This window comes from Arachis hypogaea, chromosome 10 (assembly GCF_003086295.3).
Source record: "Arachis hypogaea cultivar Tifrunner chromosome 10, arahy.Tifrunner.gnm2.J5K5, whole genome shotgun sequence".
NCBI lineage: Eukaryota > Viridiplantae > Streptophyta > Magnoliopsida > Fabales > Fabaceae > Arachis > Arachis hypogaea.
Genome location: NC_092045.1, coordinates 17,442,146 through 17,468,329, shown reverse-complemented (window position 1 = coordinate 17,468,329; position 26,184 = coordinate 17,442,146). Strand labels below are relative to the sequence as shown.

General features: G+C 33.8%; 2 protein-coding genes across 2 annotated transcripts; both read left to right on the top strand.

Moving 5' to 3' along the window:
• Nucleotides 1-356: 356 nt before the first annotated feature.
• Nucleotides 357-3,384, top strand: LOC112715294 (amino acid transporter AVT6C). Its single transcript, XM_025767045.2, has 5 exons — nt 357-877; nt 1,254-1,409; nt 1,487-1,690; nt 1,920-2,385; nt 3,013-3,384. Exons 1-5 carry the CDS (start codon nt 514-516, stop codon nt 3,137-3,139), a joined length of 1,317 nt encoding a protein of 438 aa, XP_025622830.1. The 5' UTR covers nt 357-513; the 3' UTR covers nt 3,140-3,384.
• A 7,427-nt stretch (nt 3,385-10,811) lies between these two features.
• LOC112717372 (protein FAR1-RELATED SEQUENCE 6-like) lies at nt 10,812-11,751 on the top strand. The gene is made up of 2 exons (XM_025769425.1): nt 10,812-10,974; nt 11,081-11,751. Exons 1-2 carry the CDS (start codon nt 10,812-10,814, stop codon nt 11,749-11,751), a joined length of 834 nt encoding a protein of 277 aa, XP_025625210.1.
• Nucleotides 11,752-26,184: the final 14,433 nt, after the last annotated feature.

Here is a 26,184-nt window from a genome sequence, read left to right as displayed (position 1 = left end):
AATTTTTATTTCCCTTTCTCTTTTTCTTGGTCAAGCAAGTGAAGATATATATATTTTATTTAGTTTACTTTTAATATATATTTTATATTTTAATATATATTTTATATTTTAATTTATTACAGTATTTTTTAATTGTTTGTAGTATCAAATTTTATTTAAGAATTTATTATTAGTTATTACATATATAAAATAGAATTCAAATTTTGATATTTTTATACTAATGAATTTACTACTAAACTAATTAAATTTAATTAATATATATATTTTATATTAATAATTAATTTTAATAATTATATTAATAATTGATTTTAATAGTTGATTTTAGTATATATTATCTGTAAAAAAAAGCTAAAAATATGATAAAATATAAAATAGAGAGTAGTAACACGTTTTAAGTAACGTGTTTAAATTGCGCATATAGTTCCATTTCAACTTTCAAGCATAATTTCATTTCTTAGTCCCTAGGTTCCACCACCAATTTTGGACCTTATCCACCGCTACTTCACCGCCGAGATGTCGCCGGCGGCGGGTGTCAACGTCCCCCTCCTGCCGGAATCCACCGGATCCTCTACTCAACCGGCGTCAGTCTCTGGCGCCGTCTTCAACGTGGCGACGACCATCGTCGGCGCAGGAATCATGTCGATCCCGGCGATCCTAAAGGTCCTCGGCGTTATACCTGCGTTTGCCATGATTGCAGTGATCGCAGTTCTCGCTGAAGTGTCAGTTGAGTTTCTGTTGAGGTTCACGCACTCCGGCAAAACGACGACGTACGCCGGCGTCATGAGAGAAGCGTTCGGAACCTTCGGAGCACTTGCCGTACAAGTTTGTGTCATCGTCACAAACGTTGGAGCCTTGATTCTATACCTAATTATTATTGGTCAGAATTTAATTCAATCTAATTCCTTTCTCATAAAAAAAAGATAAGAAAAATTGAGTGTTAATTACTCTGACTTACTTAATTAATGAATGAAATTAACTCTTATGCTTTTGTTGTTTATGAATGAAAGTAGTGTCCTAAAATAAGTGCTAAAATTGTACCTTTGTTTTTTTTAATAACTTATTATGAAGTTATGATATTAAGCTAGCTTAGTTTGAGTGGTGAATATTTGTATAGAGAAGCTTGGTTTGTTTATTTAGTTGATTTTAGGTCAAAGAAAGGTTTTTATGAGTAATGAGTAGTAATTGTTTTTCATTTTATCATTTATTATCATTATTATTAATGTTTGTGGGTGAAATTTGGAGTGGTGAAACAGGGGATGTGCTATCTGGAAAGGGAAATGAAGGTGGAGAAGTGCACTTGGGCCTTCTGCAGCAGTGGTTTGGGATTCATTGGTGGAATTCCAGGGAATTTGCTTTGTTCATAACCTTGGTCTTTGTTATGCTTCCATTGGTCTTGTACAAACGTGTAGGTCAGTATTAAATTAATCTTTCAAAAACTTAGTTATAACATAATTTTTTGATGTTTTTGGTGTTTTGAAATTTGCAGAATCCTTGAAGTACAGTTCAGCAGTGTCAACTTTTCTGGCAGTGGTGTTTGTTGCAATATGTTCTGGGATGGCAGTTGTTGCAGTCTTGCAAGGAAAAACACAAACCCCAAGATTGTTTCCTCGCTTAGATTACCAAACATCCTTCTTTGATCTCTTCACGGCAGTTCCAGTTGTAGTTACGGCCTTCACATTTCATTTCAATGGTACTTAATTAGTTACATGGCCTATTCACTACTTAGCATGTGATGTTTGGTTTTGATAGTTGCCAAATTTGCTCTTTTTTTTTAGAACAAGCTTAGAAATATTTACCTTGCTGATTATTTGGTATTGGCCTATTTGGTGTAATTGATGTATACTGATTTGACATTTCTTTGCAATTTTATTAGTTAGGCAATGTATGCATATAATTTAGTTAGTTGATTTAACTTGCAGTGCATCCAATTGGGTTTGAGCTTGCCAAGGCATCCCACATGACCAAAGCGGTTCGACTAGCCTTGATGCTCTGTGCTGTCATATACTTTGCAATCGGTCTATTCGGGTACCTCTTATTCGGAGACTCGACACAATCGGACATTCTGATCAATTTCGATCAGAATGCTGGTTCTGCAGTTGGTTCCTTGCTCAATGGTGTGGTCCGCATAAGCTATGCATTACACATCATGCTGGTGTTTCCTCTTTTGAACTTCTCCCTGAGAGCCAACATAGATGAACTCCTCTTCCCCAAGAAGCCTATGCTTGCCAATGACAACAAAAGATTTGTGATCCTTACTCTGGTGCTTCTAGTCGTCAGCTACCTTGCCGCCATAGCTATTCCGGATATTTGGTACTTCTTTCAGTTTCTGGGATCCACAACTGCGTTGTGCCTTGCCTTTGTTTTCCCAGGAGCTATTGTTTTAAGGTATTTTATCTCATTATCTTATTGGATTTGTTCATTTATCACACTATAGGATAGCATGAAGTGCGGGCCACACACTTAAGTAAGAACTATATTCCATTATATAGTAATAGCTAATAAGGTGATAAGTCTCAAATGAATATATGAAAAATGGGTCATTAAATAACTATTTTTATCTTAATTGTTTCTTATTATACAAATACGATGGGACCAAAAATAAGAACTTACATTTAAAATGTGTAATCATGCTATGTGTACATTAAAAATCAACCATTAAATTAATTATGATATAAAATACATATTGAAATACAAAATATCTATTAAAAATGAGTTAAGTAATATATATATTTATATATGTACATAATAATGGATTTGGTAATATTTTTTTATATCCACACAGTATTTTTACCGGAAGTGTTAGAATTGATGTCCTACTTTTGTGACAAAAAATATTTTTTCATTAAATACAAGAAAACAGAAGTTAGATCTGAAATAGAGACAACAAAATGAGAGACCTACAATACAAACATGTTTGGGATGCAAGAATTGTATGCATAAATGATAAAAGCACATTTTTCATGCATGAGTGAATAAAACTGGTTAATCACATTGTTTGTTTCCAATTTTCAGGGATGCTTATGAGGTATCAACGAGAAGGGACAAAATTATAGCACTAGTTATGATTATACTAGCTGTAGTAACAAGTGTGATGGCCATTTCCACCAATGTATATAATGCTTTGAGTAGCAAGTCATGAAGTTGCTACCGTCTCCTTTTTTTCTCTTTAATTCTTTTTCTCCATTGCTATTTTTTTTTTTTTTTTTGGGACGGGTCCATTGGTATTGTTTAGTCTTTAAGATTTGATTTGGGGTGTCTGGAGGGAGACACAACACAGTACTTTAGGTTGTGTCGTGTCCCTCTTGGTTTGTGTGAATGCAATCAATGCAATGTTGTTTGTTGTAAAATATTAAATAAAAAAAGAATTTAAGATTATAAATTAAATTTTTTTAAAAAATTTAAAATTTTAATGTATTTATTTTATATTTATTAAATAAAAATATTTCAAATTATTTATTAATAATAAATTTATCATGTGTTTTAAAAATACATATTAGTTAAATCCAATAAAAAAATTAAAATTCCAAACAAAATTGTGTATCCTTCATTCCTTTTATATAGTGCCGTGCAAGGTTCTCGATACCCACGACTTCCATGCACACCTGCTTATTTTTTAATATATATTGAAGAAATTTGTTTATTTATCTAAAAATCAATATTATCGTTTTAGTATGATAATAAAATTCTAACAAAAAGTTATGATTGATTACTTTTCTTAATTTATTATGACTATACTTATTCACAGTTTGAATATCGAAATGCAGAAGAGATATAGAATATTAGTTCGTCAAAAGAATGTTTTCAATTTTTTTTATCTTAATTGATTTTATAAGATACTGGTCACATAAAATTTTACTTGTTATATAAATTGTTTTCACGTTTTTCTTAATCGTATATAAAATTATATAAAATTAATCATGTTTATTAATCGGTCAATTCACATTATAATATTTTGTCTCTTTCAGTATAATTGTACCACTGCCACGTCATAAAGAGTACCCTTATCCTATCCAAAATTGGCATGGACGGCACACTCTGCAGATCTAACATGATTACGGGAATAAACACATTCAATTGAGTCTCTAATGTATCCAAAAAAAAAAAAAAAAATCGAGAACATGGAAACGTACTAATAATTTTTAAAATTAGTCCCTGGCCAAACCTAAAGATATATGTCCATATATTTGTAAGAATTTTAAGTTGATATATGTTATTTATAAAACATAGGTTCTATTAATATATTTCATTATTTTTTATTACACTACTCTATTAACAAATTCAGAAAAGCTCTATATCCATGTAAAAATTATATGGATGTTATTCAAGTATTTTTCACTCTACGCCCCCACACACTCGTTTATCTACACACGCCTCATATAATATATATAACCTAATCCTTATTTTGCGTGATTAACCTTTTTCAACGTAAACTTTTTCATACAACGTCAACCTCCTCCTCCTCCTCCTCCTCTGTAATACCCGGTCTAACCGAAATTAATCAAATAATAAGTTAAGTAGGAGCGAATATGGGTGGAAGATTTGGCAATTGGAATTTGATGATTTAAATATGATATCTGGATTCAGTGAATTTTTCCGAGTCGGAAGACATAGTTTTCTGCGTAAAAGCGCGCAGTGGAATTTTGACCAGCAGTACCGGCTGAGGCCTGTCTGGTACTGCAATTGAGAAAATTGATTATGAGTAAATAGGATTAAGAAATGAGGAATTATGATTAGGGAAGGTAGAAATATTTAAAGTGCGATTTGGAGCGCTAATCTTAAAGGTTTTGGCCCAAAATTGGGCCAACGGACAAAAATAAGTGAACTGAGCCTAAGTGGGCCCAAGACCCAACATATATAAACATTAGTTATGAGCATTTCAGCTCATTTTTACCCTAAAAGAGAGGTTGGGGCGCTGAAATAGAGAAGAGAGAAGAGAAGAGAGAAAACATAACTCTCTTTGATCTTCAAATCACCATAACTTGAGCTACGGAGCTCCGATTGACGAGCCGTTTGAGGCCACGCGTCGCTCTTCTCATCCTCTACAATTCTATCTAAGTTTTGTGGTGAGTATTCCATTCATCTCTGCCCAGTTTTCGATATTCTCCACTGTTACACGTTTTTGGGTGGTTAGTGTTGAAATCTTGTGATTTTGGGTGTTTAGGGATACTCCAACATGGATTCCAAGTGGGTTCTATCCCTACTTCATGGGCTGAGGTAAGAAGTGCTCAAACCCTTGTGATTTGTCATTTTTATGAGCCCTAGGTTGATGTATGTATGTGATATTGGTTATGTTAGTGTATTTGATGATCTTGGTGCACAATTGGGAGATTGGTGTTGCTTGAGAAGCTTTGGTGAGGCTTGGGACTAAGGTTGGTGGAGACTTCTAAAGAAGAGGCTCAATTGATTTGGCTATAAGAGGTACGGTTTAAGTTTCATTTAAGTACCGTGTGGTGTGATGAGAATTCCTAGGCTAGATGCCCCTAGGATTAAGTTTGGATTGTGTAAATGGTTGGTGCTAATATGCATAGTTGGTATGTAATGTGAATTGATGATTGGGTTGAGAATTGTGTGGCCTTGTATGCTTGGTGTATTGAAAATTTGATATATTGGGTAATGAGTATTGATTTGTGGTTTATGCATTTAAATTGTGAAATTGGGCCGGAGGCCGTGAATTTTGGGCCAGAGGCCGAAAAGAGGTAAGTAAGGTAAGTTGATGTGTGCATTGTATGATGACACAAGTGATTGGATGAATTTCAGATAATGATTATATGAATGATTGGGTTGGTTATTGAATAATGAGGTTTGAGGAGTTGAAGTGTGGAAATTGGTAATTTTGGATGAAATTGTATAGATGAGGTATGTTTGGTTTTGGTTGAGGTATGTTATGTGGTCATATATGTGATCATGATTATTGATGCCTTGATGGTATGATAATGCATGAGAGATATGTATGTTGTGATATATGTTTGAGGAATGATTGAGGTTGATTTGGGGATGAAACCACGTGATAGTGAGTATGATATTGATCATGTATAATGATGGTTGATTGGAAATAGTATTGTTGGAAATTGGGATGATGAAGGATGTATGACATGTTGATGTGTTTGTAATTTAGCCATTTGTTTGAAATGGGTAAAAATGGTTATATGGCAGTTTTGTGAATTGTGGTAATGTGTCAATGTGTGAGTCGAGGAGGCTTGACGTTGAATTTGATACATTTCAATTGATTTCAAAGAAAAGGGATGAAATTGGCATGTTTTGATTGATTTTGAAAAGGGTTGGAAATGGTTTGTTTTGAAATGGCACTTTGTGGTTTTTATGAAAAATATGGTTTTTGGGCATACTTTGGTGAGACATAACTTGGACTACGGATCTCTGTTTTGCGCCAAATCTGTTTAGAAATGAAATGGGATCCGGGATGTCCATGCCGTTCGAAGAACGGATGAAAAATGATTTAAAATGAGGAAGTTATGTCCATTGGAAGATTGGGGTCTAAATCTGTGAATTCTGCAGTTTTTAACTTAGAAAATTTTTAGCAGAATAACCCCTTGCGCGTGGGCGCACTTGGCGCGTACGCGCCGATCTTCCAGAAAGCGCCATCCACGCGTGCGCGTGATGTGCGCGGGCGCGCCGATAGTGCTGCACCCAATGGCCAGCCATTTTCCAGAGAGTTGTGCCAGAACTGTGCCAGCTTTGTGCCTGGGGCACGAGAGTATCCACGCGTACGCGTGGTTGACGCGTGCGTGTCGATTTGGCAAATTTTTAATCCACGCGTTAGCGTGCATGACGCTTGCGCGTCGATGAGTTTTTAAGGCCATCCACGCGTGCGCGTGGAGTACGCGTACGCGTGGCATTGTTTTCATGCCAAAGTTGATATTTGAGTTTTAAAAGCCAAATCTCATACTTCTAAGCCTCCGATCTCACCCCTTATGTATTAAATCATTATGATATGCTTAGTAATGAGAAAGGAACTAGGGGATGTGGTAACTTGCGAGTGAAGCAAGGGAAAAAGTTATGATCAATGGTGATCAACGATGATTATATGAGATATGGAGGATGGCGGTAGGAGTACCGTGTATGCCATGAGCCGAAGGGCTATATTTATTGATAAATGGCTAGTTCTTGATTGAACCATGAGCCGGATGGCTGAGTTATTGCCGGGTCACGGCAAAGCCATTATTGATTATGGCTGAGTATAAATGCATATATGATTAATGAATGAATGTGTTAAATGGATAATAATGGAAAATGTTGAAATGTGATGTGTAACCCCGGGTAGTAGGCAGTGGCGTTGTCCACTTGCTCCGGGTATGAGACGAAAAATGATGTTTATGATAAATGAGTTAATTATGGAGTTTTGAATGAATGTAACTCTGATACCTGGGTAGTAGTAAGGGTTGGGGTTCGTCCCACTTGCTCTAGGTTAATGTTTGAGATTTGATAACAATGAGAATTGATAATATGAATTGAGATTGAATGAATATATGCTTAAGATACCTGGGCAGTAGCAAGGGTCGTGGTTCGTCCCGCTTGCTCCGGGTTAATGCTTAAGATACCTGGGCAGTAGCAAGGGTCGTGGTTCGTCCCGCTTGCTCCGGGTTAATGCTTAAGATACCTGGGCAGTAGCAAGGCTTGTGGTTCGTCCCACTTGCTCCAGGTCAGAGATTGTGACACCTGGGTAGTAGCGGCAGTAGTGGTGAATCCACTCGCTCCAGGTTGAGCTGTTAAACACCCGCCTGGGTAGTAGCCGCAGTAGTGGTTGTTCCACTGGCTCTGGGCTGAGCGGGTAGTAGCAAGGGGGTTGTAGCTCAAACCTACTTGCTCCGCAAGGGGTGTTTCTGTCCATGGTTAGCTACCAGGATGTGTCGGGTTGGCTATATAACCGACAGATGATATCATCAGCCATAGGGCAGGCATACATCATTTGCATATGTTTGAATTGTTTGGGTTTGCCTATTTGTTTTGGATTTCTACATCATATATGCTATGTTACCTGATTATGTGCTACTTGTTCTACTTGTACCTTATTTGTGTATTACTTGTCTGTATTGCTTGTGTTTGTACAACTGAGAGATCCCTCATGTTGGTGTCGGTGGATGTTGAGGGCTGTTCTTGATGAGATGAATTGATGATGCGATTGCATGATGATGATGATTTTTGAATGAGATAATTTGAGCCCCCCTGGGTAGACGCAGTGATGTGATTTCACTAGCTCCAGGCGAGGGTATGATGTATTGATATAGAGTTGCTGAGGCAGAACAACTGGTGATGGTTTTGCTTATGATTCTGAGTCTGATTCATGGAAGAATCAGCGAGTTGGGAAACATGTGTAACACGAACTAGATTTAGTATCCCCTTACGACAGATGCCTATTCATGGATTAGTGAGAATCTAGGCTGGATACTTGGTGAAAAGGAGTTTAGGATGCTTAGTGAGTTTTTATTGCAGTGCATTGTATTTATTTGGCACTTTTACCGTACTGGGAACCCATGGGCCCGGGGTTCTCATTCCGTATATATTTCTTGTTTTTCAAATACAGGTTCAAGTGCTCAGAAGTGAGCTGCGGTTCGTCTGAGAGACGGCGAAGATATTTATTTTCTCTACCTTGTGTTTTGCTTAGAATCTCTCCACCTTTGTTTTGAAAAGATTATATTATGTGTTGAACTCTTTTGGAACATGCCTATAGAGGCTCTTATGTTTCCTTTGGGAGAGATTAGGATGTACTGTTGTCAGTTACTTTCATACTGTACCCTAGCCGGCCTAAACTTCGCGGGTCGCGACTAGTGGCTATTACTTATGTTATATATATCTATCTGTTATCTATCTCTTAATCTCCTTTATGCCTTGTCCGTATATCGCTTTCGGCTTCACAGTTTAACTTTTCGTTGTTGAAACGTGAGTGTTACGTCTTCGCGATTTTATTTCCACTCTTTTCAGGCTTCTCGATTAATACTCCTTTCGAAATTACCTATATTTATATATTAAAAATCCACCTGAGAGTCGTACCACCGTAATATCATTGACTTATGACTCGAGCATAAGGATTTGAATATTAGGGTGTTACATCCTCCTCCTCCTCCTTCTTCTTCTTCTTCTTCTTCTTCTTCTTCTTCTTCTTCTTCTTCTTCTTCTTCTTCTTCTTCTTCTTCTTCTTTTTCTTCTTCTTCTTCTTCTTCTTCTTCTTCTTCTTCTTCTTCTTCTTCTTCTTCTTCAAACTGATTAAATTCGTTGCTCTCCTTTATTCGCATTTTTCTTCTCTGCATTATGGATTTGGATTGACTTCAACGTAATTAGCTTCGTCATTCATCTTCTTCTTCGTTTTCTTCTTCGATATGCACTTTTGAATTGAAACAATGAATGAATCAACTTCAAATCAGTTGAATGAATGCGATTTGGATAATTCTTCCGAAACATATCAATTTGATGAGGTTTGGATTATTGAATTTTGAATCTAATTCAATGGAATGAAATTGCTAATTTTATTTGAAGTGAATTGAATGGACTGAAGTGATCTATATCTGAATTGCATTGAATTGATTTGATAATATGTAACTGTGAATGTGAGTAACTGTGACTAACTGTGAGTAATTGTGAGTAACTTTTCGGTTCGGTAAGTACTAAAGAGTTGATTCACCATGTGCATGTTTTTGGTTCGGTATGCAAAAATGAGTCTAAAAAAAATTAGACAAATATATTCTATTTTGTTCCTTAAGCACTATATAATTGTTTCACTGTAATTAAGGTTTTGGTTCATCATGCAGACCAGCTGTGTTGTGGATGAAAAATTTGTCCCAAAGGTGGGAATGATTTTCAAGACACTAGAAGAAGTTGGAAAGTTCTACAAACATTATTCCAAACTTGCCGGTTTTTCTACCAAAATAAGGAACACGACTCGAGACGCAGACAAGATTAAGAATCAACTAATTGTATGCCCTAGAGAGGGGAGGTGGAAATTAAAGATATCTCCAACTTTGAAGACAAACCCTTCAGCTGGGTTAAATTGTCCGGCCAGAATTTACGTACACAAAATGAAGGATGTTGGTCTTTGGATAATTTCCAAAGTTGTTTTGAATCACTCACATCCTTGTTGTCCAGACCAGGCTGAGATGCTCAAACAACACAGGGAGCTTAGCATGTTCGTGCGCCGTAGCATCGAAACCCACGAGGAAGTCGGAATCAGACCGAGCAAAACTTACCAATCATTTGTGGCAGCAACTTGCAGCCACCGTGAACTAAGTTTTATAGAAAAAGACATAAGAAATTACATCACAAGGGAAGTACGAAATATTTCCGAAGAAGACGATGCCAAAGAATTTAGGAAGTACCTAGTTAGAATGAAAGAGAAGAACCAAAATTTCTTCTTTGAGCTCAACCTTGAAGGCGATCACTGCATTAAGCATGCATTTTAGGCTGATGCAAGAAGCAGAGCTGCATTTGATTATTTCGGAGACGTGGTTTCATTTGACACTACCTATAACACAAACAGGTATTCGGTTCATTTAAACATATTTTTGATGTTCAATGAGTGTATATATTTCGGTTCACCATTTTGTGGTTGTTATTTATGCAGGTACAATTTGGTTTTAGGTTCTTTTGTTGGTATGAATCATCACGGTCAGTCGACACTTCTTGGATGCGCGCTGATGAAAAATGAGGACATCCAATCATTCAAATGGCTATTTGAGTGTTGGTTACGTTGCATAGGAGGAAAGGCACCAAAAGGTATTCTTACTGATCAATGTGCATCGATTCAAAGGGCAATTGAGTTGTGCATGCCAATAACAATTCACCGCTAGTGCATCTGGCACATTATGAAGAAGATTCCAAGCAAATTAAATGGTTACAAGGGGCACATCGATATTAAACAAGAGATGAGCCATGTTGTTTGGAACTCGTACACAAAAGATGCATTTGACAGAAACTGGAACGATTTTCTTACAAAGTATGGCCTCGGAGGCAACAAGTGGCTTTCAGGTAATTGAGGTTTCAATTCGAATTATTTTTATGCTCATATCTTTTTTTCCCAAAGCATGCACCGTTTTCGATTCACCAGACCTTATAGTTTCGGTTTGGTATGCAGAGCTATACGAGGATTGCCATATATGGATTCCGGTTTACTTGGATCACCACTTTTGGGCTGGGATGAGAAGCACGCAAATGAGCGAGAGTATGCATTTATTTTTCAACAAGTTCATCACATGGAATAGCTCATTGAGACAATTCGTGAAGCAATACGACAGTTGCCTAGCAAGCAGAGAGCAAGCAGAGAGAGAATTTAATGCTGCAGATTTTCACACCGTGATACCGTATTCAACAAAATCAGCAATAGAGGCACAGTTTCAGCATGTATATACCCATGAGAAGTTCAAGGAAGTTCAAGCTCAATTCAGAGGTAAAGTGAATTGTATCACAAGATCAATGCATTCCACTCTAGGTTTCACAGCATATGAAGTAATAGAGCAAGTTTCCAACTCCACATTCAATAAGTTTGTCATCACCTACGATGCAGTATCACGAGATGTAAAGTGTCATTGCTTGCTGTTTGAGTCTTGGGGCATATTGTGCCGCCATTCCTTAAGTGTCCTAAGCTTTGAGCGAGTGGATAATGTGGCACCGAAATACATATTGGAACGTTGGAGCAAGAACATAAAGAGAAGTCATACACACATTAAGAGCAGCCAAGATGAACCTCTATTGGAGCCAAGAAGTAAGAGATTTGAAGAATTGGTGTTTCAGTCACACAATATATGAGAATTTGCATCAGAGTCTGAAGAGTTAACCCACGAAGAAGCGACATTAAGCAATGTGAATGACCTTCAAGGCCCACCACGTGTCAAAATAAGAGGTCGGCCCAAGAACAGACTTGGATCAAACCTGGAAAAAAAGATCTCAAATGCCATGAAGAAAAAGAAAAAGACAGCTCCAAGTGAGGTAAAATTGACTTGCTCTTGATTAGTTAAAAATTCAAATGTTTATTTTGCTAATACATAATTATGTCTTTTATAGTTGAACCTTTTAGACTCCAGATCATCGATTCAGTCAAGCTCCACTCTTTACAATACACTAGATATGAATTATCCAAGAGAGGATTGTACAAGTTTTAGTTTTATTAATGTAAATTTTTGTTCACCCATGAGTAAATTTTGGTTTACCATGGTTATAGCCGGTTTAATTTCTGAATGTTTATAGTCTTTAATGAATAGTCACTTTTTTTGTGAAATTCTATATTGATATATGCAGTTTTTCGATTCGTCTTGTGTATTAATTTCTAAGTTGAATAATTAGAATTTTTTTTGTTCATGGTTCAGAGTTCAGAGTTCAGGGTTTAGGGTTTAGGGTTTAAAGTTTAGGGTTTAGGATTTCAGGGTTTAGAGTTTTAGGGTTTATGGGTTCAAGGTTCAGTGTACAAGGTGTGTTTCAAACTTTCGGTTCACCCCGTGTATTAATTTCGGTTCACCGTGTTCATGGTTGAGGGTTTAGGGTTTAGGGGTCTAGGGTTTAGGGTTCAGGATTCCGAGTTTTAAGGGTTTAGGGTTTACAGTAGGGTTTAGGGTTTAGGGTTTAGGTTTTAGGGTTTAGGGTTTAGCATTCAAGGTTCGGAGTTCACAGTTCAGGGTTCGGGTTTAGCGTTCAGGGATCAGAGTTCAGACTTCAGGGTTCGCGTTCAGGGTTCGGGTTCAGGGTTTAGGGTTTACGTTTTAGGGTGTAGGGTTTAGGGTTTAGGTTTTAGGGTTTTAGGGATTTAGGGTTTATGGGTTCAGGGTTCTGGTTTTAGTGTTTAGAGTTTAGGGTTTAGGGTTCAGTGTTTAGGGGTTCAGTGTGTTTCTACCTTTTGGTTCACCCAGTGTATTAATTTTGGTTCACTATGTTATTTTGGAGTTCGAATGTATTGGTAAATACAGTGATTGCAATCACTGAGAACTTGGAATAAAACAGTAGCCAGACAGTTCCAACATATATATAAATTAACATCTCAGATGAGTAATCCATCTTGAATCAAATATAAATATTAACAATTTATACATACGTTGATATTAAGAATAGATATATACATTAACATTGACATATATACATTTGAAAGAAGCATTGTTTGTTTTTTTAACAAGTTAAACAAAATATATACAACTACTATATGCATTGTTTGATACATACATTGACATATATACATTTGAAGTAAGCATTTTTTACTTGTTAAACAAGTTAAACAAAATATTATTAATTACAACTATTATATGCTATTTGCTATCTAAATCGCCAGATGTGTATTTACAATAAGGGCTGGAGAGGAAAGCAGATGGCTTGGAGAGTTTTATTGCTTCAGATTCTCAAATCACTTGGTCTCTGATTTTGTTCATTTCATGAAACAGAAGATTTAGACTGTATCTGAACTCATCAATATCTTTCTACATTTCAATTGAAATGAATTAGTTACATAAGAAATGAACCCAAATGAAATAAAAACAATATCATTCAAAGCGCTAATAATACTGTAAAAATGCAATCACAATAACCCTAAACCTGAACACATTAAATATCAACTAAATCAAAATCACATTAAATAACAACAAATTTCATTCAAAGCCTTAATTATACTGTAAAAATACAATCACAGTAAACCTAAACCCTGAACAAATTAAAAGGAGGCCGCCAAACCGAAAAATATTCACTTGGTGAATCAAAATTATAAGAGCCACCGAACCGAAAATTGTTTATATAGTGAATAAATGGTGATCAAATTTCAATCAACAAGAATAGTATTTCTGCATGGAAAAGAACTATTAAACAGAGTAACAACCAACTTCAAAGCTCTAGTTACAATATCAACTTAACTGAATGAAATAAGAAAAGAAAGAAGTTTATTAATTTAGAAAGTACTTACTTATGTCCAAGCTTTAATCTCTTCCCGCTTTTTATTTTTTGTGGATCTATTATTTCGAACCATTTCATCACGTATATTCCACAATCATAGCTAAGCAAAAATTGAGTATAATACGATCAATAGTATATAAAATAAAACACATTAAAAATAGCACTATAGAAGAGAAAGATTCTTACTTTGTACGTTGACCATTCAATTGGATATACTTTGCTTCCTCTCCCAGTCCATCCTCCATTAAGGGTTCCGCCCCATCGTACACCATCATCTGGAAAATTATTAAATCCTGAAAGAGACAAAAAAAAGTAAATAAACAGAATCAACAACAGTGAACCAATCTTCTCTCATGTACAGAATAATTTGAATAATTTACAAGAAAATAACTTACAACAAATTTGTTCAGTTGCTTTCTCGAATCAGGTATATTTTCTGGCTCATTGTTGATAGGGTCAAGGACATAGAATTTTTTTGTTTACATCAGTAATCCACAACTACCAATGCCCTCCATTGCAAATTGGGACAAATAGCTAAAGGTTCGGAAAATTATAGAATATTTCAGTCGAAACAATAGCAAACAAGAGAATTATCAAAGAATTTTTAGATATTACAACTTACAAATGGATGCGATGCAAGTTTTCTTTTGTCAAGAAACTAGCGGTGGTGGGCATACTGCTCAATATCAAACCTGTAGGCTTTGTTTGTACTCTTGTAAATGTATTTCACGCCATGTGTTCCCAACATAAAATTCTGCAAAATGAACATCAGTTAAATCACATTTTCACTGAACCGAACACAAATCATATGCTGAATAAAACGTGAAAAACATTCAATCATCAAGAGAAAAGTTTTCTTAATGCAAAAGAACTCAACAGAAGACATAAGAATCAGGTGAACCAATATTAACATTCTGACCGAACCAAAAAGTAATCAGCAGTGAATAAGAAATTTAGCTTACCATAATATCCAATGGCACAATATATATTTGTTCCTGATACCGCTTAGTTTTTATTTCGTTGAGAATCATGATGTGTATACTAACCACCTACAGGATGAAAATTTATGAGATATACTATATAAGAGTGTTTAAAAAAAATCATTAATGTTAACGCAATTGGCAAAAGATTTACCACGGCATGCACTTGTTCTTCGAGCATTAAAGACATGAAATATTCTCTTAATCCCTCGTAGAGTGCCTCATGTTTCAAGACAAATACTGGTTCATATTCATTGCTACCATCTTTTGTCTATTTCACATGTGTCATCCAATGATAACACTTTTCAATCAGCTCGTTCGTGATTTTTATCTTTTTCTGCGGGGTTTTGTAAACTTGAGCCACTGGTAAGGTTGGTTCTGAAGATGTTCCTTCAGCAATTTTAATGTTGCTGTCACTTCAGCATCTACCACCGCCTCTGCCTGGATTTCAAGCTGTGAAACACTCTCTTGAAAGGGCTGAGTTGGTTGAGATGCTGGTGGATTTATCCCAAGGCTAAAGGAAGGCCTTTCATCTTCCCTTTTCCTAGGTTGAGCAGCACTGCAGGATGATAGATATTTAACAATGATATTAAACAAAATTCATATTAATCAATATAGTGAACCGAATTTCAAACAAATAGTGAACCTAAATCTAAACTTACAGTGAACCAAAATGATATTAAACAAAAATTATATTAAAGAAAAGCAAGTAACATACCTATCAAATGATGACAAGATTAGAGTTTCTTTTTCTGATTGTCGTGCCACCAGAGGTTCTTGGAATTGTTCTTCATCAGAAACTTAATAGACATCGGCATCCTTGAAAAACTCTTCAATAACAGAACTTGTAAGAGACCCTGTAACACCCTACTTTTTGGGTTCTAGAGGGCAGCTATAAGAAACAAAAGAGAGTCCAAAGACAACAACACATTGAATTCATTTTTGGTTTCAACTGAACCATAATTAAACCATATATAAGTAGTAAATATTATCGATATTTATATAAGCAGTAAAACTTACACATCAACAGGTGCTTCTTGTTTGGATTGCTGCGTTGTTGGTTCTTCACAAGGCTGTTGTTGCTGTTCCAGAGGTCTGCTGCATTAAACAGTAAACATTTCTATCATTATCCCAAACTATTATCATATTTAACAATGATATTTAACAAAAATTACATTAATCATTATAGTGAACCGAAATCCAAACATATCGTGAATCTAAATCCAAACTTATAGTGAACCGAAATTATATTAAACAAAGGTGATATTAAAGAATTTTATACTTACACATTAACTGGTGCTTCTTGTTCTGATTGCTATTGCACCGGTGATTCTTGGGCTTGTTGCTATTGTTCTTTGGTAGGGTTGTTGTATTAAATAGAAAATAGTTCAATAACAACCATTAAAATTAATAAAAAGAATTTTTATGTGAAACTTACTCTTCATTAGAAACTTCATACACATAGTCATCTTTAAATAAGTCATCAATTACAGAACTCGTAAGAGACACTGTAACACCATGTTTTTTAGCTTCTTGAGGGCAGTTGTAATAAACAGAAGAGAGTCCAAAGACAATAACACATTGAATTCATTTCTGGTTTCAACTGAACCATAATTAAACCATGTATAAGCAGTAAACATTGAACAAGATTCATGTGGTGAATAAATATTTATTAACTTACTCATTATTAGAAGTTTGTTGTGTTTCCTTTTGTGGACGAACATAGATGAAGTCATCCTTCATCAACTCTTCCTGAACTGAACTTGGGAAAGACAATGCAAGAGGAGGTCTAAGGAATGTAAACAAGGATAAATTTAATGTTGAATAATTAGAATTTGTTTTGAAAAAATAGGAATTCGCACATTGAAAAACTCACACTTCCAAAGCTTGAGAACGAGTTTGTTCTTGAAACTCAACGATTTGTAGGTCAGAATCAGGTGTAGCTCTAGTGACATTTAAACACAATTTTCTTGTGATTAATTAAACAATAATTATTAACTAAATCTAAAAGAGTAACATAAATATTTTTAACTTACACTGGTGGAGTTTTAAGAGTCTTTCTTGGAAAGATTTTCTTTTTTTCTAAAATATTTAACCGTGCTATCTGAGGTATTTTTCCTAAAAAAAAGATAACAAATTAAAATTAGAAACCAAGATTAAAAGTAGAGGTCTAAAAACACATTAAATTCATTTTTTGGCAACCACCGAACTGAAAATACAATATGCAGTGAACCAATTTACCTCGTATTGCTCGCAGCATTTACAGAAGGTGTAGAGCTTCCTTGAGTCTGCAAGAGTTGCTCACTATCCATATTTACAGTCGGCACTCTAAGCAAGCTAAATAAATATTAATAATTGAATCTAGAGGAATTAGAAAAGGTTGTAGCAAAAGTAAGCAAAGTAAGAAAAAGAATTCGGGAATAATAAACTGAATCTTATGTCTGAGAGAATTCATTTTGTGCCTTTGGAGAGTCAAACAAATCCGGAGCAACGTTTGCTGACTGAGCTCCATCATTTCTTTTCTTTGATCTTTTTTCTCTTATCATTTCCAATGCTCGCTTTCTTCTTTTGGCAGCATTGTCTTTTGCTTGTTCAGTTCTAAAATTTCACAAAATAAGTATCAAAGAATCTAGAACGTAAGTATCAATAAAAGAAAATATGATTTGAGAAACTTACTCCTTGTGAGGTTGGGCTGGTGTTTTTGCCACCCTTTCCGGTTGTTTTCTTTTTATTACGGGTGTATTCTTGATTTTATTTTCTCTGTAAAATAGATAAACACATTGAATTTATACTGGAGACAAGACACTAACAATGAAGTCAACCAAACTCACAGACACCACCAAATCGAAATAAATTAAAGTGCTAAACCGAAACTTAGAAGCCCACCGAACCGAAAATAAATATATATGCAATGAACAAAATGTCTCACAGAAATTATGCAATACTTAATCGCTTTCAGATTCGTTTGTGCTCTCTGAATCTATAGGCACATGCTTTGTTTTTTTTGTTTGTTTTTTAACCACCTTCAGTGGTTGTTTTCTTTTCTTTGTTGCGGTTTTTTTATTTCTTCTTCTCTGCAATACATAAGAACAAGCACATAAGAACAAATTTAAGCAAATACAAATTAAATGAAATTAATATGAAAATTAAACTTACTGGCTTTCGGATTCAGATTTGGAAAGTCTTTCCTCTTCTGAAGAAGAATCCGTGTCAACAATTTTCTTTTTTATTTTCTTTCCTTTTTCTTTTTTGTCTAGGTTACTTGTTTTTGTTTTTTCTTTCTTTTTTTCCTTTCTGTACAGAAGTCCCTAAAATAGAAATAAGATCTCAATTATTTAATCATCAAAATAACAAATTAACAATCCGGTGAACCGAATAAAAAAATCCTACCGAACCGAAAACATTCATATGGTGAATAATATGTGACAACTATTTATTCATAAAAAAATGTTTCTTAATGCAAAAACCTTCAAATGAACAAACTAACAATTTCAAGTAGGACAAATATATTAATTATAACCTAAAATAGAAGTTTATTTAGTTAGTAGAGTATTTTAAAAGCATTTGAAAGCAAATTTTTCGGGAAATTTTAGTAGAGTATTTACCAATGGTTGTGTTGCTTCGGATGAAATCCCGTTCAATCATCATTTCCCTTGTCCAATGGGCCACCCATGGTGCAGGGGGAGCATCAGGTGCAAACGGGCAAAGGAACTTGATTTCGTGGAAGTATATCAACATTAATACAAAAACACAGCCATCAACAGACTATTTCTTCCCCTTTTTCTTATTTTCAACTCCTTTCATTAAGAAGTTGAGAACATGCTTTGCCCAATTCCACTCCCGAATGTTGTCCACATGAAAGATTGGTGGCTTGTGGAGGCCACACTTATTGTTGTGGGGAGCAAGAAGCACTTTTGTATGAAGACAACAAAAGTCCTCTTAAATTTTTTTTCGGTTCTCCTCTCCTTCTACATTCATATCCAGCACATTCTTTGTCAAAGTAGCCAAGGAAATATTTTTGACGCTGTCAAATATTTCCTTGTCTGCTGGATTCAGGTCGTTGTAATCAACCTTTTTAGGAAAAAGATTTCCTACAATATTTTAATAGCAAAAATAAGACAAAAACGTTCAGTTTAATTTTCTGGACACCAATGAACTGAAAATAAGCAGTAAGTGGAAAATGTATTACCTCCGTTGGTTATGCCGAGGGCAGCTGCTACTTTCCGAGGAGTTATGTATATTCTCTCCTGAAGATTTTTCAGGCATCCTCTCTCTTCATCAAACCGATCAAGCAATTCTTTCAACAGTGTATTAGAGACGTTCATCTCTGAGACATTTGCTAGGGCACCAAATCCCATTTCTTCCCAATATATTTCTTTTCTTGACTCATTTTCTTGTACACTGCTGCTATTGCCTTTGTTTGACATATGCAATAGTGAGTTTTCTGCAAGTTTTGAAACAGAATGTGAGGATATATTTATAATACAAAATAGATATTATTCGAATGAAAGCGGATAAATATATTTAATCTGCTTACGTTATAATGTGCCTTCTCCTTCATTGTTGCCATTTTCTTGTTGTGTTTTGCTGTAATGAAAAATTTTGGTCAATATTTCATTTAATATATCAACAAGCACAAGCATGTATATCTTAATCAAGTCAATTAAAATGCCATAACCCACTGAATCGAAAATCGTTCACTCACAGAACCAAAATTACAAAGGCTGCCGAACCGAAAAATGTTCATGGATGGTTAATAAATGATGATCAACTTTCAATCAACAAGAATACTATTACTCCATGCAAAAGAAATACTGAAGATAGTAATAATCATTTTTAAAGCTCTAGTTAAACTATCCACAAAAATAAGAACAACCACATATATCTTAATCAAATCAACATCTTCCAAAAGAAAAGTTTTTCAAATTTCATGAATTAAGTGTTCTTTCAAAATAACTTTTTCAAATTGACTTCTTTAAAAACTCTTACCGAAACTTGTTATCTTTTTTTAAGTATCAAGGTCAACTACCATTCGTGCTGAAATCTATCCAATATAATGAGACAATTTGACAGTAGTATGGCTTATCAAAGTGAAAGAGTTGTCTCTAATGTGAATTGTCCTAAACAAAACTCATTCAATACATCAACAACCAGAAGCATGTATATGTTAAACAAGTCAATTAAAATGCCACAACCTATCGAACCAAAAATAGTTAACTCACAGATCCAAAATCATAAAGGGTACCGAACTGAAAAATGTTCATGTGATTAATAAATGATGATCAACTTTCAATCAACAAGTATACTATTCCTCCATGCAAAAGAAGTACTGAAGATAGTAACAATCATTTTCAAAGCTCTAGTTAAACTATTCACACAAATAAGAACAACCACATATATCTTAATCAAATATAATGAGACAATTTTACAGTAGTATGGCTTATCAAAGTGAAAGAGTTGTCTCTAATATGAATTGTCCTAAACAAAACTCATTCATTACATCAACAACCACAAGCATGTATATCTTAATCAAGTTAATTAAAATACCACAACCCACCGAACCGAAAATCCTTCATGCACAGAACCAAAATCACAAAGACCACCGAACCGAAAAACGTAGATGTGGTTAATAAATCATTATCAACTTTTAATCAACAAGAATAGTATTCTTCAATGCAAAAGAAGTACTGAAGATAGTAACAGAGCTCTAGTTAAACTATCCTGGCCAATAAGAACAAGCACGTATATCTTAAAGCCCTAGTTATACTATAAAAATCATTCACAATAGTTCAATCTACTAAACGAAGCAAATCAAACTAGTAAAACTAAAATGAAACTAGGTGAAACGTGACATTGCAAGATTTTAAATGAACAGTAGTTTTCTCATACCTTTTGTAGTCTTTGTTGCTGTTTTCGTTTGCTTCTGGTTATTGCTTGCGAAATCTTCTTCTGATTCTTTTGCAGTAGTGGTTTCCACAAAGAATGTGATTGAAGTTTGAGTGATGTTCAGAGAGATTCAAAGAGAATGAGTATTTTGTTGTGTTGGTTTCGTGTTAAAGATGTAACGTTCTTTCATAATGAAACGCGAATGAAAAAGGAGGGGTTTTTTTATGTCTGGCGCGTATTTTTCACTTTCTATTTAATGCGCCTGAATCTATTTGAGCTTGGGTCAACTTGGTTATATGGTTATATAGATGTGTAGCAGCCCTGTAACAAATTATAAAAAATTATGTCATTTATGTAAATGCATGTGTTATTATTGTATATATTAATTTAAATACTTTATGAAATATTTTTTTCATTAACATTTTTAAACTTTTCCCTTGTACTCGAGTTGTGTTTGAAGCATTTTTGAATTAATATAAATGATCAAATATATCTTATATATTTAATTATTTATGCCATTTTATATATTGAATACATGAATGAAATGTTCTTTCACTTTCTATGAAATAAGACTGCATTTATTTATAAGAATAAAATAGATTGAAATAAAGATAAAGATAAATATAAAATTGTGTTTGATAAATATATAAATATATTATATCCAAAAATATTTAATTAGTATATTTTATTTTTATTTTGACATTAAAGATAGAGAAACATTAATAAAAAATATAATTTATTTTTCATTTTTTTAATTATTATTATTAATTTTTTATAATTATATTTTTTGTTATTATATTTTTATTTCTAAATTTTTTGAATAAAAAATAAAATAAAATAAATTTTTATCATTTATTTTATTTTATTGTTAAATAAAATAATTTGTGGTTCACAATTTTTATCGAGAAACAATCCCTTAAAGCTACTTTTATTCTAAAAACAACATAAGATAAGATATTGAGAATAAAATATTAAAAAAATATATAAAAATTAATATTTTTATATTTTATTTAACAATAAAATAAAATAAATTTTTATCATTTATTTTATTTTATTGTTAAATAAAATATAAAAATATTAATTTTTATATATTTTTTTAATATTTTATTCTCAATATCTTATCTTATGTTGTTTTTAGAATAAAAGTAGCTTTAAGAGATTGTTTCTCGATAAAAATTGTGAACCACAAATTTAATTTTTAAATCTTTTTTATTTTTAAATATTATGTAGTTGACATGAGCACGGTGGTTGTCTGCTCATTATAGCCATAAATTAGAATAAGGAAATAAACGTGAATCCACAAATTGAAAATAAGTAATTAAATATTAAGCGTCCATATCACAGAAAAAAAGGGGAAAAAAAGAAAAGAAAAAAAAAACAAAAAAAAAAAAAATGGGAGAAGACATTGTAGCTATGTCCAGAATCAGCTACATTGGTTGTTACGGAAGCGTGTGATCTGATTATCTGAATAGTGAATACAACACCCCCACTTCTACAGTCTACACCGAATAGGCCCAAGAGAAATTAAAAGAGCAAGTATAAAAAAGATTACAATTTTGATGATAAAATAGATTTTAAAATATATAAATGATAAAATGATAAAGATATATTTTATTTAATAAATTAAATTAAATATTTAGTTAATTTATTTATATAATAATATATAATTAATTTATTCATCAAATAAAATATATTTTTAATAGTTAAATTTATAATCTAAGTTAAAATAATCACTTCTAATTGTTTTATTTATTTTATTTATCTATATATTTTCTTTTATATTCTTTCTAAATATTTCTAATAACAATTTTTAAGAGCAACTTTAATAGAATGTTTTTTGAGCATCATTTTTTGATATTTATTATAATTGAATTGATTTAAAATGAAACTTAAAATGGATAAAATATTTGAAATGGGATCGTTATCAATAAAGAGAGACAATTATTTTAAAGAACGAACAACTAATACGGTCATTTGTATAAGAGTAAAAATCTTTTTTGATCTCTAATTAATCATCTGATAGACGTTATGTCTCTTAACAATTATAAAAAACACAAATCGATCCCTACCTATTTTTGTATTTGTTCAATCCAGTCTCTGTAATCGGTTGACATTAGCTCACATACTGACGTATCTACGTTGCTGTCTCCTTCGTAATAGGGATAAATCGTCTCTGAGTCCCTCAATTTCTCAACCGTCCAGCGTGATCTCTTCATTACTTCTCCTGCTCCCTCTCTTCCACTGCTGCCTCCTCCCTTTCCCTCTAAAACTCTCTATCCCTCCACCAAAATCTCTTGCTAAGCTCAAGACCTGCAGGAAGAAATTTAAACCTGTCACCGACCACGTCAACTCCCTCCATCACCACCGCAATCCCTCCGCCTTCCCTTTCACGTGATCATGGCGCAACATCTACATAAAGATCCAGAACATGTGCCGCCAGTACCTTAACATCAAGCAGAAGATCCAAGCTCTCTCGCCTCAATCTTTCAATTGGTTCGATAATCTCAATCATCGGGAGAATGAATTTTCTTTATCACAAAGAAGTCTTCGACAATATTTGATACGTGCTTCAAATGTTCGTCATATGAAGAGTTCAAGTGTTATTTAGAAGATATTAGCTTATATTTTTAGAATGTTTTAATTTAATTTGATGCACTTTGATTTTGTTTATTTAATTACTAGATTGGGCCTTATGTTTGTGGGTTCAGGATTTTCTATATTTTAACCTAATAAGAGGCTATAAATACCTCATAAATAAGGGTAGTCGTAACATAAAATGATTTAGAGGTTTGAAAACCCTTTTTTTGGTTTCGTAATAAAAATCATGATGTGGACAATTGAGGTTGAGGAGTCCCTCTCTTGTTGCATCGGGAAATTGAGTAGAAGGTTGAGAAGTCTCTTCCATTCAATTCCCAAACTATGGCGTTGACAAGTTAGATTGAGGAGTCCTTTTCTTGTTGCATCAAGAAATTGGGTAGAAAGTAGAGTGATTCTCTTTGTAATCAATTTCAATCTATCATTTTTGTTTATATTCAATTTCAATGTATTTTTTTATTTAGTTTAAATCCTTATCTTTTTGTTTATATTTTATTTCTTTATCATTTAGTATCAGATTTCAGGTATTAGATTAATTCTTATTAATCTATATTTGTTCTTCTTTTATCATAAAAAACTCCAGTGTTTGTCGCGTATTTTTTTAAGTTCTCGTGTTCTTGTTTTTGTTTGCGTTTCATTATCTTTCTTATAATTATTGTCCTTTTCATATACCATTTTTTCACCTACAAGATTCGAGGACGAATCTTTTTTGAAGAGGAGGAGAATGATACGTGCTTCAAATATTTGTCATACGAAGAGTTCAAGTGTTATTTAGAATATATTAATTTATATTTTTAGAATATTTTAATTTAATTTAATGTATTTTTTATTTTGTTTATTTAATTACTAGATTGGGTCTTATGTTTGTGGGTCAGAATTTTCTATATTTTAACCTAATAAGAGACTATAAATATCTCATAAACTAGAGTAATCGAAACATAGAATGGTTTAGAAGTTTGAAAACTCCTTTTTTGGTTTCGTGATGAAACCATGATATGAACAATTGAGATTGAGGAGTCCCACTCTTGTTGCATCGGAAAATTGAGTAGAAGGTTGATGAGTCCCTTCGCTTCGATTCCCACACTATAGCGTTGACAAGTTAGGTTGAGGAGTCTCTTTCTTGTTGCGTCAATAAATTGGGTAAAAAGTAGAGTGATTCTCTTTGTACTCAATTTCAATCTATCATTTTTGTTTCTATTTCAATTTCAATGTATCTTTTTGTTCAGTTTGAATCCTTATCTTCTTATAAAAAAATAAAAAGATAAACAAGACAAGAATTAAAATTGAATAGAAAAGATACATTGAAATTGAAATAAAAACAAAAAGGATAGATTGAAATTGAATACAAAGAGAATTACTCTACTTTCTACCCAATTTCTTGACACAACAAGAAAGGGACTCCTCAACCTAACTTGTCAACGCCATAGTTTGGGAATTGAATCGAAGGGACTCTTCAACCTTCTATCCAATTTCCCGATGCAATAAGAGAGGGATTCCTCAACCTCAATTGTCCACACCATGGTTTCATCACGAAACTAAAAAAGAGTTTTTCAACCTCTAAATCATTCTCTACTACGACTACAATAGCTAAGGAGGTATTTATAACCTCTCATTAGGTTAAAACAAAGAAAACCCTAAAGCTCAGAAACATAAGACCCAATCTAGTAATTAAATAAATAAAAATAAAAATATATCAAATTAAATTAAAATATTTTAAAAACATAAACTACTATCTTCTAAATAACACATGAACTCTTTGTATCACAAACACTTGAAGCACATATCAATATTCCTTCATCTTCCTTGATTGCAAGAAACAGTTCTAATTCTGTGATTTCATTGCAGAACTTTGGATTTTCTGTTTTGATGATGATATTATTGATGATGATGAGTGTGATGAGTGTGATGAGGATGAGGAGGAGTGTGAGTGCGATGGTGATGATTTTGATGATGATCCTGGAGAGGAGGTGAGGCGGATTGGGAATGTTAGGGTTAGGGTTTTAGAGCTGAGGGAGGCAGTGGCAGAGATGGAAGAGAGGAAGAGGGAGAGAGAGTATTTCAGAGAGAGAGAGGGAGGAGGCGGGAGTGGAAAGGAATTGGAAGAAGCGGAGGAGGAATCACGCTGGACGGTTGAGTGATTTATGAGGTGGTTTGTCCATGTTAGGAAGGAGACAAAGCCACGTAGATACATTACTTGACATGTCAGCATCGGACTTGCTACTGCCAACCGGTTGTAAGGACTAGATTGAACAAATACACAGATGAGTGGGACTGATTTGTGTTTTTATAATGGAAAAGTATTGGGTACTAATAGTCAAACTGCCAAAATTTGACAACTCAATTAATAATTTTAAATTATTTTAATAAATTTTAATTTCACAAAATGACATTAATAAGAAATTTAAATAATAAGAATTGTGTTGAGTAACCGCCCACAAAGTCATTGTAATCAACGTCCGTCTTCCTCATATCATTGCGGCATCTTCTTTCGAAGGGATGGAGATCATGCAACTTGATCTCTTCAATAATGGCATGGTGGTTATTCATGGCTGATGAGCGGATAATTTATACGCTTTTTGGCATTGTTTTTATATAGTTTTTAGTAAGTTTAAGCTACTTTTAGGGATGTTTTCATTAGTTTTTATGATAAATTCACATTTCTGGACTTTACTATGAGTTTGTGTGTTTTTTATGATTTCAGGTAAATTCTGACTGAAAATGAGGGATTTGAGCAAAACTCTGAAGAAGGCTGACAAAAGGACTGCTGATGCTGTTGGAATCTGACCTCCCTGCACTCGAAATGGATTTTCTGGAGCTACAGAACTCCAATTGGCGCGCTCTCAACGGCGTTGGA

Bases quoted from the DNA above. Each gene is read 5' to 3' on its own strand.
- LOC112717372 (XM_025769425.1), top strand. From the start codon at position 10,812: ATGAAGAAGATTCCAAGCAAATTAAATGGTTACAAGGGGCACATCGAT. The intron at 10,975-11,080 runs GTAATTGAGGTT...TTTGGTATGCAG, and splicing joins AGGCAACAAGTGGCTTTCAG to AGCTATACGAGGATTGCCAT.
- LOC112715294 (XM_025767045.2), top strand. From the start codon at position 514: ATGTCGCCGGCGGCGGGTGTCAACGTCCCCCTCCTGCCGGAATCCACC. The intron at 878-1,253 runs GTCAGAATTTAA...GTGGTGAAACAG, and splicing joins TCTATACCTAATTATTATTG to GGGATGTGCTATCTGGAAAG. The intron at 1,691-1,919 runs GTACTTAATTAG...TTTAACTTGCAG, and splicing joins CTTCACATTTCATTTCAATG to TGCATCCAATTGGGTTTGAG.